The sequence below is a fragment of the Chiloscyllium plagiosum genome, chromosome 10 (assembly GCF_004010195.1).
Source record: "Chiloscyllium plagiosum isolate BGI_BamShark_2017 chromosome 10, ASM401019v2, whole genome shotgun sequence".
Lineage (NCBI taxonomy): Eukaryota > Metazoa > Chordata > Chondrichthyes > Orectolobiformes > Hemiscylliidae > Chiloscyllium > Chiloscyllium plagiosum.
Genome location: NC_057719.1, coordinates 36,660,848 through 36,678,424, shown reverse-complemented (window position 1 = coordinate 36,678,424; position 17,577 = coordinate 36,660,848). Strand labels below are relative to the sequence as shown.

At 38.5% G+C, this 17,577-nt stretch overlaps 1 protein-coding gene across 7 annotated transcripts in view; it reads left to right on the top strand.

Moving 5' to 3' along the window:
- The window catches only part of slc25a47b (solute carrier family 25 member 47b), a 28,480-nt gene extending 19,926 nt beyond the window's left edge, over positions 1-8,554 (top strand). For 3 of the 7 annotated variants that reach the window (XM_043697409.1, XM_043697410.1, XM_043697408.1), the window contains 3 exons: positions 1,637-1,819; positions 3,008-3,290; positions 5,947-6,274. In XM_043697409.1, the coding sequence (XP_043553344.1) occupies positions 1,637-1,819; positions 3,008-3,290; positions 5,947-6,233 (753 nt within the window). In that variant the 3' untranslated portion in view covers positions 6,234-6,274. Of the gene's footprint in view, positions 1-1,636; positions 1,820-3,007; positions 3,291-5,946; positions 6,275-7,913 lie in introns of those variants that run through there. The other 4 variants (XM_043697413.1, XM_043697414.1, XM_043697415.1 and 1 more) reach the window with 2 other exon arrangements.
- The last annotated feature ends 9,023 nt before the right edge of the window (positions 8,555-17,577 follow it).

The window sequence follows — 17,577 nt, the reverse complement described above, 5'->3', positions numbered from 1 at the left end:
GGCCTATCACCCTCACCTTAACCTCCTTCCACCTATCGCATTTCCAACGCCCCTCCCCCAAGTCCCTCCTCCCTACCTTTTATCTTAGCCTGCTTGGCACACTCTCCTGATTCCTGAAGAAGGACTCATGCCCAAAACATCGATTCTCCTGCTCCTTGGATGCTGCCTGACCTGCTGTGCTTTTCCAGCAACATAGATTCAGCTCTGATCTCCAGCATCTGCAGTCCTCACTTTCTCCATATAAGATGTGAGCCTCTCGTATCAAACAACAAGTCCCTACGATGATCCACAAGAGCTAGTGTACCAACTGTGCTCAACCAGCCCATGCCTGCAAACATCAGAATACTATGTCCAGCATTTGATTTGACTCTGCTACTGGAAACTTTTACTCAGTAATCCTGACTAGACTAAGACTTACATTGGAAACCAATTTAAGAGTATCATTCAGGATTGCCTGTGATTAATTTGCGCATGCTAGAAAGTATATTTATTTACATACAAAATAGGCAAAAGGATTTACCCATACTTTGTATCATTTTCATTGAGGAGAGAGTTTTAGAGATTTAATATCCGTGCTGCATTTCCCATGGCAGCAATCTGACTACTCAAAATCATGAGTTTATCAGCTAACTAAGGTTAGTAATTAATACATTCTACATCTCATTGCCAACCATAATCCAATCAGTCAGCACCCTCTTGTCATGATTAACAAATTGATGTTCGATTTCTAAGTTTGATTTGTCACATCTAAGTTGTGATGAATGCAAGTTGAAAAATTTTGACTTCATGTCTGTTTTTAGCAATTTTTCAGTTCTGTACTGTTCTGGAAATGGTAATCCAGTTGCTTGTTCTACTTAAATATTAACGTTTTATTTATTCACTGTGGAATGTTGGTGTTGCTGGCTGGTCAGCAATTACTGCCCGTCCTTGTTACCCTTGAGAAGGCTGTGGTGAGCTGCCGTCTTGAACCACTGTGGTCCATGTGCTATAGGTTGATCTATGATACTCTTAGGGAATTCCAGGATTTTGACCCAGCAGCAGTGAAGGTTCAACAATATTTCCAAGTCAGGATGGTTAATGGTTTGGAGAGGATCTTGCAAATGGTGGTGTTCCCATATATGCTGCCCTTATCCTTCTACATGGAAGTGGTCATGATTTTGATAGGTGCTTTCTGAGGATCTTTGGTGAATTTCTGAAGTGCGCCGTGTACTGAGGGTTGGTGGTGGAGGGAGTGGATGTTTGTGAATCTGGTGCCAATTAAACAGGCAAGTGGGGAGTGTTCCATCACAGTCCTGACTTGTGCCTTATAGATGGTGGAAATGTTTTGGAGAGTTAGAATGAGAGTACTTGCAGCAGGATTCCAAGCCTTTGACATTCTCTTGTGGTCACTGTATTTATATAGTAGGTCCAGTTGAATTTCTAGCCGATGGTAACTCCCAGGATGTTGATAGAAGAGGATTTAGTGATGGTAATGCCATTGAATGTCAAGGAGCAATGTCTCTTTTTGGAGATGGTCATTGCCTGGCATTTATGTGTGACAAATGTTTCTTCCCACTTCTCAGCCCAAGCCTGGATATTGTCCAGATCATTTCATTTGAGGAATTCTTCAGTAATATTTGTTCTGTCTTTTACTCAGGTATATGGATTTTACAAAGGAATGGCATTACCTGTTCTGTCGGTGTCTGTATGTGGTTCAGTTTGCTTTGGCACGTACAGAAATTGCCTTCATTTTTTAAGTCAGTTGAGACATGGTAGCTCAGATGTGAAACCATCCAGATTTGATGTTTTCATTGCAGGCTGTTCTGCAGGGACTGCTGAGGTAAGTTACCTACATGATTATATATAAAGTCCAAAATATCTTTCATGCTTTGGTTCTTTGTGCAGTTGAGTTAATTAGATTGTAGTTTATTCATTCTGTATCTTTTGAATTTGAGTTTCGGAGAATGAATATCAATACACAATTGACCTATGAAACTTACGACTCCTAACAAATGATCAAATTATTCAAGGCAGACGTTTGGAAGTCAGATGATCTTAGCTAACCATATTTAAGAAGAGTTGATATTCAGATTTATTTGCAATACACCTTTTATATTTTTTAATAAGAATAATTTGAATGCATTGCCACTACTAAATTAGATCTACAGAATACCTAAAGTTTTTGTTTCAGGTGTGCATATGTTTTCTGATTACTAAAGGGCTTCACAATTTTGTGGAGGGGTGCGGTATATGTGGCGCATGTCTGTAAATACGTGTAAGCGGACTACAGCTTGAGTGCAGCAATTTTGGTTCACTGGTGATATTCATACCTCTGATTTAGAATGTAAGTTAATGACCCAGTGTAGAACCTGAATCATTAATCGAGACTTATTTTAAATGCAGTGATGAAAACTTGCTGCATTGTCAGAGGTCCTGTTATTAGATGAAACATTAAACTGACATAACTGTAAATCTCTTTGAGCCCACAAAGGACACAAATAGAAAATCTTTTTTTCTCTCATGACTGGCAAACTGACCAAACCTGGCACCTGTGCCCAATAAGTTCTATTATTGCATCTATATGATGAGCATTCTAGGAGGGTTTTCTTTGCAGGGTAGAGGAAAATATTTTTAACCAATTTATCACTCACTAATATGTTTAACATTGAAATTTGACAGGAATGCTTTGTTATATTGTTTTGTAAATTGGGAATTCTCTGTAGTGTAAAGACCTTTTGGTACTCCATATATAATAGTATAAATTATGAACAATCAAAAACATTGTAAAAAGATCAATTCATAGTGCACCGTGTCCATTGCTAAAGTCATTAAAGTCATTAATTAGTTGTCATTGGCCAGGATATTGAAATTGATTTTGAAAAGGATGTTTTATAAACACTCTGAAAGTTGTCCCTAACCTAACTTTATCTCATGTGTTTATAACTCCACTAAAGTTATAAATTGTATAAACCTAAACCAAAACCAAATATATCAGTCCTGTAATGCCATTTTGTTAACTTCTTTTCAGGCTATGGTGTTTGCTCCCATTGACCTAATCAAGATAAGGCAGCAGAATCAGACACATCCTCATCAGTCTTATCAAGGCCCTCCTTCTCGTGACCTTTTGTTAAAGCCAAAATACAGAGGCCCAACCCACTGCCTAATAACAGTAATAAAAGAGGAAGGAATTTTGGGACTGTACAGAGGTATTACTGCACTATGGTTAAGAGACATTCCATGTTTTGGATTATATTTTTTGGTGTACTCTGTTTTCACTGAATGGCTAACTCCACAAGGACAACATAAGCCAGGTAATTACAAATTTGGAACCATTTTAAGGTCCATTCAATTGATGATTTTACTAACTGGCCTAACTCTAATTGTAAGATTGAGTCCTCTTGTTCTGAATATCCTTATCAGAAGAACTGGTTTCTTTATTTTTAAAAAAATATTTTTAACTACTGCATGTCTTGACTGTCATTTTAAATGTATTCTTCATCCCATGTACCATTCACAGGTAGCAGGTGACCCATTGAAGGGAAATAAAAATGTAACTAATGTGAAACTCAACTCGATATCCATTGCCATCCTTTTTGTTTCAGATATTTAATTATTTTTCGTTGAGGAAGCTGAGATAAATTCATTCGGGCGATTCAGATAGTGAAGGCGTGAGCGAATCTACTGTTAAGGCGGAGAGGAGAGGAGACGCTGGTTTCATTGTGAATATCGCTGACAAACTGGGAAGTGCAGTCAGGATTTAGAAATCTATTTGCGGGACGTGATATTAAAGGGAAAAAAACTTTCAGGCAATGTCAACTGAAGAGTATCTTTTCCCTTTATTTCAGTGATGATATTTCATAATAAGTTGTATTTACCATCTTCCTCAAACGAAAGATTGTGTTTCCAACAAAACGACATTTTCTTCATTAATGAAACTTTAAAATGATTCTGAGTTTCCTCGTTTAACTTATCCGTGGCGTTCCCCTGAAAAGGTTGGTCGCTCTGGATCCACCCAAAAGCTCAACTGAACTTGTCTTTTATTGAAAAAAAGGTTTAATGAAGAGCTTCCTTTGTAATTCAGGGGGAACATTGCTTTTACGCAGTTAATGTTGGTTTGGAGAGGGGCAGGGAGTTAAGGAAGACATCAGAGTTTGAAAGGGGATAATATTGAAACAAAGGTTGTATTATTTCTGAACGAGACGGAAGTAGAAAAGAAAATGAATCAATCTCGTTGAGTTTACCCGGAATTTTACTCTGGGAGTGACTGCATTGGAAGGGAGATAAGCTGTTTGAATGAATGGGGATGCTGTAGGAGCAAAGAAAAAGGAGGGATTTACTGTGAATGTGACATTGTAGCTGGGGCAGTTTTGTGTTTCCAGGGAAGGAGCTACCTGGAAACAAAAAAAAAGCAGGTGCAAACGAAAGGTTGAAAATGGCTTGTTCAGTGACGGTTTCCCAGTGTAACGGGAGCTCTTTTGCCGATTGCTCTTGTCCCCTTGCCATCCTTAATACATTTTTATATGCATCCAGTTAGCTTTAGTCCTCTTAGTAGTGTTGAATCTAAAGAGTTATTGTTGCTGGTAGTGTTGTTGCAAGTCCATTAAATATCTAAACTTTAGTGACAACATACAAGTCTATCTACAACTGCTTATTGTATCTTTCTTTCTCCAGCCCTATCCCTTATAAATTCTACTTTCTTCTACGTTTATCCCAGCAAAAACACTTCCTTAAATCATATATAACAGTATTACCAAGATTCCAATTGCCTAGGCTTTGCTTGGTCTTTTGTTTCCCATTGTATTGCTGCAGCTCCACTAATTTCTCATCCCCACCTTTGGTCTCACTCAAACCTCTATCCTCTTCCATTCTAGGCATTCCCCTGGTGTAACTTTCTGCTTTGCTCTCTCAAGGTCTTCAGCTGTCAGATCATCAAATCTGACTGAACTACACCAAACAGGTGTTGGAAATCTGAAGTAAAGGTTTGACAGCATCTGTGAAATGACCAAGTGTTTTTTAATTCAAAGGATTAACTCTTTTAAAATTTATGTTCATTTTGCTTAGAAGGTTTGGCAGCATCTTTCATTAGTCTAGCACCCATCTTGAAGAACAAATATAACCCCTTCCTCCTTTTCTCCGGTACCATCTGTTAAATCCCTCTCTCTGCACCATCCATCTTCACTTCCATAGCACATTCAAGAAGCTTGTGAATTTCTTTGTCACTTACTCATATACTGTCTGTTCAGCCATCTCTACCACTTCCCTGCTTCTGTCTAGTACCTTTTCTATGTATCCCCATTTTATTCTTGAGATTCATTTGTCCACAAGACCAACCTCCTACTTTCTTGATCCCATTCATGTATTTTCATGTATTTATCCCATCCAGATTGGGTTAGCCAATGTCATCCTGGTTACTCTTCCAATCTTAGCGTCCCAGAAACTTTAGATTAAAAATCTTTTGACTCTGCATTGCCCCAAGCTATACTGTCAAAGTACTCCTGTCTTTGCTGATCCACAATGGATTCTAATTTCTCCAGTTTAAAACCCTTATCCCAGTATTTAGTATCCCTTTGTCGATCTAACCTCCACCTTTATCTCTATAAAAACTATCAGCCCTACTAATCCCCAAAAGCTTAACTTTTATTCAACTCTGATCTTTTAAGTTTTCCCTTTTAATTTTACTCACATTGATGAGCATTCCTCTAAACAATTCAACTTCGGTTTAAAGCTCTTTTTAAAATCCAACTGTTTGACCAATGTTCCACATTTTTCTATTTCATCTTTTCGGCTTTGCATCTATTTCTGTCAGATTATATTTCTGTGAATTATATTTCAATGTTTTTCTATGTTTAAAACACTGCACAGATTGTTTGCAAGTAGATTTAAATTAAATGAGGTGACAAAAATATGGAGAAATAGTTTTGTAATGATGAACATATTTTGAGTTAAAAGTTTTTTCTTCCTCATCAGATTGGTCAGCCATGCTGTTGGCTGGTGGATGTGCTGGCATGACTTACTGGACTTTGGCCACTCCAATGGATGTCATGAAATCCCGAATGCAGATGGATGGCATGGGACAGCAGAGATATAATGGTGTACTAAATTGTATCAATGAAAGTTTCAGACAAGAAGGGGCAAGAGTTTTCTTCAAGGGTTTAAGTTTAAACTGTGTGCGTGCATTTCCTGTCAATGGACTGACATTTGTAATTTATGAAACTGTGCTGGCATTTCTCAAAAAAATAAATGCAAAGGATTAATTAAGTTCCTACATCTTAAGATATTCAATCATCATATCCACGTAAGTTAATATTTCAAATAAATATTAAATAATTTCTATGAAAGGCTTTAAGGATGGTGTGTATTTTATATATATATATATATATATATAAATTCATTATAAAAACACAGACAGTGGCATATATATGAAATATCCATCGTTAAGTTCAAAGAGTTCATGCACATTTTTGTCAGTAAGATCAGCTGCATCTGCCTCATCCTCTCTTCCACTACCCTACTGGGCCAAGCTTTTTTGCTACTCCCTAGTCCTGTATTCACAAATCTTTGTACTTTCTTTCCTATCCCCCATTGTGCCCTTTCTAAGCTCATTTTATCCAAGAGATCTGCAAAATGCTCCCTCGACCCAATTCCTATTAAATTACAGACCATCCACACTCCTTCCCTGTTAACCGATATTGTTAACAGTTTCTCTCTTCAGGTGTTGACTCAATCCTTTAAATATGCTGTCATCACCCCTCTTCTCAAAAAAAACAATCCTTGGTACACACCATCCTTGCAAACCAATACCCTATCTCTAACCTGCCTTTCCACTCCAATGACCTCAAATGTGTTCTTGCCTCTCAAACACTTGCCTACCCTTCCTGGAACCCCATATTTGAATCCCTCCAAACAGGTTTCTACCTCATCACAATAACAAAGTGGTATTTATCAAAATATAAATTGCATTTTATGAATGTGATAAAGATAAACTGTCCCTCCTTGTCTTTTTTAACCTGTGTACATTGTTTAACTATTGGCTATGCATTCTCCCTTGTGTTCCTTCACTGTCATTCTGTTTCTATTCTTATCCATCTAATCCTGGTGACAGTATCATGTGTAATGGCTTCTCTTCTAATCCATGGTGACCCCAAGATGCAGCCTTTGCCCTTCATGGGGTGACTTGGTGACATAATGGGAAAGTACAGCATTGGGTTTTCACATATACACTGACGCCCAACTCTACCTCACTAACACCTGTCTGGACTTCTCAAGTGTTGCTAAGTTTATTTTCAGACTGCTTATCCAACATACAATACTGACTGGGATAGTCCCTTCAATTAAATATTTTGAAGGCGAAAGCATTGTTTTTGGTACCTACTCCACATTCTGCTCCTTAGTTATTGATGCCATCCTTTTTTCCAGCAGCAGTCTGAAAGTAAGCACACTAAATCTGATTAAAACCTATTTATATCATACCAAATCGTATTTGATCCACAGATCAACATCTGACAATTTATCCATGCTGCCATTTTCCATGTAAGAGAAAATTACTGCGGATGCTGGAATCTGTACTGAAATCAAAAAATGCTGGAGATCACAGTGGATCAGGCAGCATTCATGGAGAGAAAACAAGCTAATGTTTTGAGACGAGATGACTCTTAAGAGCTGACGTGAAGTGAGCTCTGGTTAAGTGTCATCTAGACTTGAAACGTTAGCTTTTTTTCTCTCCTTGGATGCTGCCTGACCCACTGTGATCTCCAGCATTTTTTGTTTTCTGCCATTTTCCATCTTGGTAGTATTACCTGACTTTGCCCCTCTCTCAGCTCAATGTCAAATTTTGCTTCATGTAGAGTGCTTTATGGTGATTTATTATATTAAAGGTGCTATATGACTGTAAGTTGTATATTTTTATGTATTCCTTTCAAATATTAACTTTATAGGTGTCATCACTTTTGCCTTTTGATTGGAAAGGTCACTAGTTCAAACCTCACTCCAGAATTTGAATATATAATGTCAGTTGACAGTTCAGTACTGAATCGAAGGATAACTGCTTTGCCATGCGTGCTATCTTTTGATTTGAAGTAGAAGCCCAACTGCCTGATGCCATGTATACACAAGTTCCCCATGAAGAGTGTGGAATCCTTTGTTTCCCCCAATATTTATCTCTTAACTAGTTTGTTATATTGGTTATTTATCTCAATTGCTGCTTGAGGAATCTTGCTGTATACAAGTTGCTGCTATATTTTCTGCAAATCAACAAGTGCCCAGACTTGAAAGTAACCAGTTCCCTAAGAAATGCAATGTGAGCCTGAGAATGTAAAATTCATGATAAATGTTTGTTACCAAGACTATCTACAGAATCTGAACTAAAAATGAAATCTGTTTTGGTGTACTTTGCATTTTGTCTGTTGCAGTTCCTTGCAATGTAAATTTATAATTAGTGTTGCTTTTTCAGTAACTGTTGGTAGTTTCAATTTGAAATACATTTGTGAGCTATTTTTTTTTTCTTTTTATAAATGTAACATTTTTGTATTGATTTAAAGCATTGTTTGGCACCAAGTTGAATTTCTAAACATCAATTTAAAAAAACCCTGATTACGAACAGCATTTTCTCCATTTTGCTATTCCTCTGCACTTTGATCTCAATGGCTGAGCAGTCCCAGAATCAGGGGTCGCAGTCTAAGGATATGGGGCAATCCATTTAGGATTGAAAGTGATGCGTCTGTGGAATTTAGCACAGAAAGCAGTTGAGGCCAAACATTGTATGAGTTCAAGAAGTAGATATAGCATTGGGTCTAAAGAGATCAAAGGGTATGGCGTGGGGGGGGGGAACGTTGAGGGGGTTAGTAGGAATAGGCTATTAAGTTGGATGATCAGCCATGATCATCATAAGTGATGGAGCAGGCTCAAAGTATGCTCCTAGTTACTATGTTTATATAATCAAGCGAAGTGAAACCTGTGATCTTCCTCTTCTTAAACATAGTTGACTGACAAAAGAATAGTTAATACCATTCTGGAGAAAGTCGTCATGAAGGAGGTACATTTTTCTCCACAAATTTTAGTTTTAAGAAGACATGCAATAGAGTGGTCTTACCCACATATTTACACGTTCAGTTTGACGGAGACAATGCAAGATTATAGTACTTAACACTGTGTCTTTTAAAAAAAAATATTTTGCATTTAATATCTTTAAGAATATTTCCTCCAAAATGATTTAAAGGTAGAGGGAGTTGGAACACAAAATATAAAAATCAACAAGGTCATTTCATCAATATTGGATTGATTTATGTAAAACTAACTTATACATTTGTTCATTTCATTTGGCAGAAGTTTACATTTGAAGTCACTCACAAAAGCCTGCAACTCCAAAGTTTTTGTGAAGTTAAAGAAGTTTCAGATTAAGTCTACCTTCAGTATTAGACATATGTATGCTAGTACCTTAATCTGCTGTTGTAATTTACAATTTGGAGCAAAAACTCCTTGTTGAGGCAAAGAAGTCAAACATTTTTATATGACAAATTATATAATTCGAGCAACTTTTTAATGGACTATAGTGAATGCAAGTGCATCTAGCCAATTTTAAGTCTCTGAAATTATTAGACTTCAAGTGGATAGAAACATTAGTTTTCCTTGTTTTTATATTCTAATACTGTGAAGACTGAACCAATGCATTTGTGTCAAAACAGAAAAATGACAGCAGCATTTAATGAAGATGGTGCATGTAATACAAGATGACACCCATGCTAATAACCGAATCTTACCAGGATGGATTATGTACTTGCGAAGCAAGGAATTACAGCAGTATTACTCAAACTACTTTCCAATGTGACCTAATTTTAACTTAACCTCAACTTCACAATGGCATTTGGAGATGGGTGAAAACTGCTGGCCTTGCCAGTGGTGCCCGCATCCCATGAACAATATGTAAATTAACATTACTTCCGGGCATCCAAATAAATCTATGACAAAGCGACACGGTAACATTTGGTATATAATTATTCAAATGTTCATATTATACATCAATACGTAATGCATCATATAAATATGAAAGTCTGTTTTTTTTAAGCACTTTATAGAAGTATCATAGAGATATACAGCATGGAAACAGACCCTTCGGCCAACTCGTCCACGCCGACCAGATATCCTAAATAAATCTCGTCCCACTTGCCAGCATTTAGTCCATATCCCTCCAAACCCTTCCTATTCATATACCCATCCAGATGCCTTTTAAATATTGCAATTATATTAATCTCCACCACTTCCTCTGGCAGTTTATTCTATGCACACACCACCCTCTGTGTGAAAAAGTCATCTCATAGGTCCCTTATAAATCTTTCCCATGTCAGTTTAAACCTACACCCTCTAGTTTTGGACTCCCCCCATGCTGGGGAAAAGACCTTGGCTATATATCCTGTCCATGCCCCTCATGATTTTATAAACCTCTATAAGGTCGCCCCCTCAGCCTCCAATATTCCAGGGAAAATAGCCCCAATCTATTCAGCCTCTCCCTATAGCTCCATCCCTCCAACCCTGGCAACATCCTTGTAAAACAGGTCTGAACCCTTTTATGTTTCACAATATCCTTCCTATAGGATGGAGACCAGAATTGCACAAATATTCCAAAAGTAGTCTAACCATGTCCTGTACAACATTACCTCCCAACTCCTGTACTCAATGCACTGACCAATAAAGGAACGCGTACCAAACACCTTCTTTACTATCCCATCTATCTGCAACTCCTCTTTCAAGGAACTATGAACCTGCACTCCAAGATCTCTTTGTTCAGCAACACTCCCCAGGCCCTTACCATTAAGTGTATAAATCCTGCTTTGATTTGCTTTTCCAAATCAGCACCTCTAAATAAAATTCCATTGTCACTCCTCAGCCCATTAGTCCATCTGATTGTTATCCTATTGTCCTCTGAGGTAACCTTATTTGCTGTCCATTACACCTCCAAACTTATTAATTATTCCTCCTATGTTCACATCCAAATCATTTATATAAATGACAAAAAGCAGTGGACCCAGCACTGATCTTTGTGGCACATCACTGGTCACAGGCTTCCAGTCTGAAAACCAACCTCTACTACCACCCTCTGTCTTCTACCTTCAAGCCAGTTCTGTATCCAAATAGCTAGGTCCCCCTCTATTCCATGTGATCTAACCTCGCTAACCAATCTACCATGAGGAACCTTGTCGAATGCCTTACTGAAGTACGTATGGATCACGTCCACTGCTCTGCCCCCATCAATCCTCTTTGCTATTTCTTCGAAAAACTCAATCAACTTTGTAAAATAGAATTTCCCACGCACAAAGCCATGTTGACTATCCCTAATCTGTCCTTGTCTTTCTAAGTCCATGTACATCCTAGCCCTCAGGATTCTCTCCAACAAATTGCCTATCACTGATCGGTTCACTAGTCTAAAGTTCCCTGGCTTTTCCTTACCACCTTTCGTAAATAGTGGCACCTATGTTAGCCAAACTCCAGTCTTTTGGCATCTTACTTGTGGCTAACGATGATACAAATATCTCAGCATGGGGGCTCTGCAATCACTTTCCTAGCATCCCATAGAATTCTAGAGTACACCTGATTAGATCCCGGGGATTTATCCACCTTTAAGCATTTTAAGGTGTACAGCACCACCTCCTCTGCAATATGGACATTTTTCAAGAGGTTGCTATTTATTTTTCTTGGAAGGTAGGGAAGAACCTGCCAGAACCCAAACTGGTCATCACTGAGCAGGTTATTGCTGAGGAAGTGCTGTTTGACAGTGCTGTTGGTGACACCTTCCATCACTTTGTTGATGGTTGAGAGAAGACTCATGGGAGTAATTGGCTAGGTTGAATTTGTTTTGACTATTGTATACATGGCATAGGTAGGCAATGTTTCTCCTTGTTATCCCACACTAATTGGCTGCCACGATTTTGGGGATTTGTTGAGCACTTTCTTTTCTATAAATGTGTACAACTGCTACTTCATAACATCGGCAGGAGGCAATAAAACCCATTGCTGCCCATTGCCTGCACATCCCGGTCTCTGGGATATGATCACATAGAAACCTGTTCTTTCATTCTAATGTAGTCAGTCATTGTATCTTAAATGAAGCCATCATGGGAAGTTTCTCAAGGTGTGACTCTTGAACTGTATGACTCAAATTTTGACATCACAAAGCAAGTCTTACCTTCCCAATATGCATCAGATTTGATTAATAAGCAGTGTATATTTGAGGTAGTAGGTTGTCTAATCAGTTTAAGGATGTGGAGCTGCACAGTCTTACAAAGTGGATGATCTATCTCAGACTGAATATTAATGATGAGAGGATCTGAAAAAGTTCACTTTGTGAAAGCAGCAAGAGCAGTGGGTACACTCAACCACAAAATTCAATAGAAGGAAGGCTACTGACATCGAAAGGTTAGTCACAACGTTGTTATCTTGTATTGCAAGTGGTGAAGGACAGTGGAAAGGCACCTTTGGAAGGAATAGCTATATTTATTGTTATGTGTCTGCAGCCTGATTTCTGTTGTAACTAGCCCTCTCTCAGATTCTGCACTGCCAGTCTGTGAGCATAATGCTTATTCCACTACATATCACATATGATATTGTTTATAACTCTAGAGCTATTATTAAAATGATCATGTTTTGCTTGATATACTCTAAAGTTCCAGGTAGATATTTATTCCCAGCCATCTGCATGTCTAGAATAGAGATTAATGTGACTGCCTCATCATCTCATGTAGCCTTTCTTCAAAATCTCTTTTCAATATGTCCGACCCAACACGTATAGTACAGCAAGAATTTAGATTAAATTGAACTCAGATCTACACCAGCAGAATGGGCATCACTAACCACGCCTATAGCCCATCCCAGCATTTGTGATCCTGATCAGTGCTACCTGGTGCTACAGATGATCTGCAGTGTCTAGCTCACTGTGCTTCATAGCTAAGGAATAAAAACATTGTTTTAAAACATATTGCAACATTGGAGCTATCCTGGTGTTGAAAAAGCCAGCAATACAATCACCATTGTCCACCACCAACGTGATTGGTTTATAACCAAGTAGAAACCAGGTTTTAACATTTTACCTGTTTGTTTGCTCAGCAGTTCCAACAAGCAGAGGTCCTTAGCAAAGGAGTCTCACTCTGACATCACATCACAGAGCAAACCTCACCATCACACAGGGCATCACAAAGATTTCAGATATCACAATAGGTTTATAAACTGGTTTTATTTTGAGGCAGGAGGATACAAAACTAATTTATTATAAAATAAACAAGCAAAAGTAAATGAAACTGTCACTATGGACTGCTCTATCTAGGATGAATGTCAGCTCCTGGAAGATCTGAACATGTTCTCTTTGTGAAACATGGAGAATGTTAACATCATCAACCAGTAGATTCAAATGAAAGCTACCATCATTGAAAGGTCTGTCTCCCTTTGGTTAACTTCTAATTTGTGTGGATCTACTCTGTTAACACTGTTGACAGGAGGTGGAATGGTACTTGTTGCCATGAGTAAATCTGGGCCTCGTCTCTAATGGTGAATCAGTCTATCTCTCAGCTTTCTCCTTGGAGTCTCTGATTGATTAGTGCTGCTACGAATTCACATTAATGAAATGCATGTTATCATAGAACTAATTTAGATCCAAACTATTCTTGGGATATGGATACATTCCCCATCATAGCAACTGACAAAATTAATTATTCTTCAACTAATTATAAGATAATCTCAGTAATAATGACTATGAAACTATGTTGTAAGAGCTTCCTAATGTCCTTTGTTGAAGGAAATCTGTTATTCTTTCTTGGTCTGGTCTAGGATATAGCATTGTGGTTGACTCTTTATCTGATTTCAGAAGTCACTGAGTTCAAAAAATGCTAGCCTTGCTGGTGTTGTCCACATGCCATGAGGGAATTTAAATACTGTATATGCTGAAAGGAATTGGTTCATCCACCATGCCATTCTCTCAAACAGTTTACTGTTGAAAAGCAGCTCTGTCATCCAAACATAAAATGCAGGTGGAATTGGATGCAGATCCATGTAAGATCCCTGTCAGTGGGCCTGGTTCTCTATTTAATTTCTAATTCATTGTGTCACAATGACCTGAATGAAGCCTAGTGAACATGGCAAATTGTTGCATCACTTGGAAAGGTTCTGTCTAACAGTACGATCAAACATGGCAACAAGTTTATAAAATGTGAATATTTCAGATTAGAGGCTACACCAGCAATGTAGTGAGCTACCCTAGTTCTTAATTTCTGGTTGATTCCCTTAGGAGTGAAAGCGTTTTGAAGGGAGCATGAAGGATGGAAATATTGCGAGCTAATTGACACATAGAATGCTGTTTTCATAAAAAGTTTATTTATGCATGTAGCTGAAAGATTTCATATTGAGACTACTGATTAGTGTTCACTATTTTCTTAGGATAAAATGAATGATCAAATGAGGGCAGAGGTCAAGAGAAAGAGTGCACATGTTATATAATCAGCTTCTTAAATTTTCAAACTACTGAGACCTGAGGGTTAAGTCTTGAAGACTGAAAGGTGGAGAATTGAAGGTATTCTTCACATAGGTTTGAAGTAGTAGTTATGAAGACAGAAATTTCAAAATGCTTTGAAGAAAATGTAGAAGAACTGCAGCAATAACAATACAAAGAACAAAATCCGCCAATCAGTTTTGTCCCTAGTATCTGTAATTAGAATATTTTGGACAAAATGTTTTTGCAATATGAGGAGTATTAGTGATTTTTGACAAGATTTGTAGCTCAAGTTGATGATAAGTCTGAAAGTTAGCTCATTGAGCTTGAAGATTTGTTTTCAGACGTTTCGCCACTGTACTAGGTGACATTATCAGTGAGAGTCTCTGGTGAAGCGCTGGTGGTATGTCCCACCTCTCTATTTATAGGTCTTGATTTCTTAAGGTGGGTGATGTCATTTCCAGTTCTTTTTTCAAACAACAAAGACATATCAGAAATGACTTCCATACTACTCAGACCCCCTTGGCATCACGGTAGTCTACAAACTTACCAATACACCTAAACAACGACTAATGAACTTAAAAGATCTATCAGATACCAGCATAAAGATTAGCGTCGTTTACAAGATACCATGCAAGAACTGTAAAAAAACACTACGTCAGTCAAACTAGCAGGAAACATGCCACCAGGATACATGAACACCAACTGGCCAACAAAAGACATGACCCACTCTCACTAGTTTCCACACATACAGACAAAGAAGGACACCACTTTGACTGGGACAACCCACACATTCTAGGACAGGCGAAACAAAGACACACGCAAGAATTCTTAGAGGTGTGGCATTCTAACCAGAACTCCATCAATAGACATATCGATTTAGATCCTATCTACCTTACCTTGAAAACAAGGACCAGAAATAACATCACCCACCCTAAGAAACCAAGACCTATAAAAAGAGAGGTGGGACATACCAACAGCACTTAACCAGAGACTGTCACTGATGATGTTACCTCATATGGTGACGAAACATCTAAAAACAAACCCTCAAGCTCAGCAAGCTAACTTGCAGACATATGAGGAGTATTTTCTGACTCTAATTTACTTTTCTACCACAGGTACATAGCAGTTGCCAGGCTGTGTGAAAGGGAATTGAGTTTTTATTAAATAGCTCACAGACTCAAGTCGTAAGAAACAAAACAAAGGCAAGTAAAATTAATTCAAGTGAGAACAATCCTGACCCTTTAAGCCCAATTAATACCAGCAGGGATACCGGAAAGAAGAAAGACGTGTAATTGATGTTTTCTTCATGTTATTCCTGTGTTAACTTTATTTCTCAATGCCAGCTGTACATCCTCTAAGTTATCTTTTAATTAACAACCAACACTAATGCCTCCCTATCAATCTTTCTAAGTAACTTGTGAAATTATAACAAATAGTTGAGGCAAAGATCATTGTGTTTTTTATAAGGGAAAGTATGCCTGAATATTGGAAGCTGCAGAACTTCAGATTTCAGGACCTTATAAAAGTTATCTATTATATTCTGAATGTTAAAGGCAGTGGGAGTTTTATCACTATCATCTCAGCCTTGCTTATATTGTTTTTTTCCAGTTTGAGGCTGGGCAGTTCAGGTTCAGACCTCATGGAACCATATCAGCATCAAAAACCATCTCTGTTCCCACTTAAGATTCAATTTAGCACCGTCTGATGTTACCTATATTAACACATGTTTGGGCACTGCATAGGGCAGCATGGTGGCTCAGTGGTTAGCACTGCTGCCTCACAGCACCAGAGACCCGGCTTCAATTCCCGCCTCAGGCAACTGTCTGTGTGGAGTTTGCACATTCTGTCCATGTCTGCGTGAGTTTCCTTCGGGTGCTCCGGTTTCCTCCCACAGTCCAAAAATGTGCAGGTCAGGTGAATTGGCCATGCTAAATTGCCCGTAATATTAGGTGAAGGGGTAAATGTAGGGGAATGGGTCTGGGTGGGTTGCTCTTCAGAGGGTCGGTGTGGGCTTGCTGGGCAACAAGGGCCTGTTTCCACACTGTAAGTAATCTAATCTAATCTAATCTCTCTCGGATTGTCAATTGGGCATCCACCCCGTTACTGATTGGGAACATCGCAAGGAAAGAATGATGCCCCAGTACCTTGAGCAGGGTCAAATCATTTAGAGCACCATCCAAATTGTGTTGGTGTCAAATGGAGGCCAACTTTCTGAGGACTGAACTGATGTCAACAGAGGGGCAATGGTTGCCTCTTGCAAATAACTGACCAGTCACAGCTGGTGGAGTTTGGGGGCATCCATTCAGGCATCTGCATGGATGACCACTTCAGAGCTACTTGATTTGGGACAAGAGTCTTTCATTTGATCTTGGAAGCTTCTGTATATATTGGTACTACTAATGCATCTAATGGTGGGAATGGGATGGAAAAGATTAGTTATTAAGCATAATTAACCAGCCATGTCACTCTTCAATACCAGAGAGATTCTCTGTCTCTTTTAGCTTTTTGTGTTCAGAGTAAACCTGTCGAGAATCAGAAAGGTGAGAGAACAAAGAGGAAAGCTTATTCAGAGAAAATGTCAAATGACATGCTTTCTGAAAGTATGCTAAGACTAGTTAACAGACGTCAGTTTATAAATCTGTGAATTCACTACCTTTATTGTTCAGCCTTCACAACAGCACAGTGTCAGATTTCACAACCACACTTTGAATTTGGATGTAGGTTTGCTCACTGAGCTGGAAGGTTCGTCTTCATAACGTTTCGTCATCATACTAGGTAACATCATCAGTGAGCCTCCGGATGAAGCCATACTGGTGGTATGACCCCCTTTTGATTTATGTGTTTGTGTTTCCTTGGGTTGGTGATGTCTGAAAACGAACCTTCTAGTTCAGTGAGCAAACCTACATCCAGAACCTCAACCAGAGTTACAAATCTTCTCAAAACGTTTTAACACCTATGGGCGCAATATGGGAAACCAATGCCATCCAACAGAGCACCACCCACGAACAGCTGTACTTCCTGCAGGTACTACCTAAATGTCTTAAATACATATCTCCACTTAACACCCCGCTAGCCAAAAGAATACCAGAGCAAAATGGCCACAGACTGCTTAGAGAAATGATTAATGA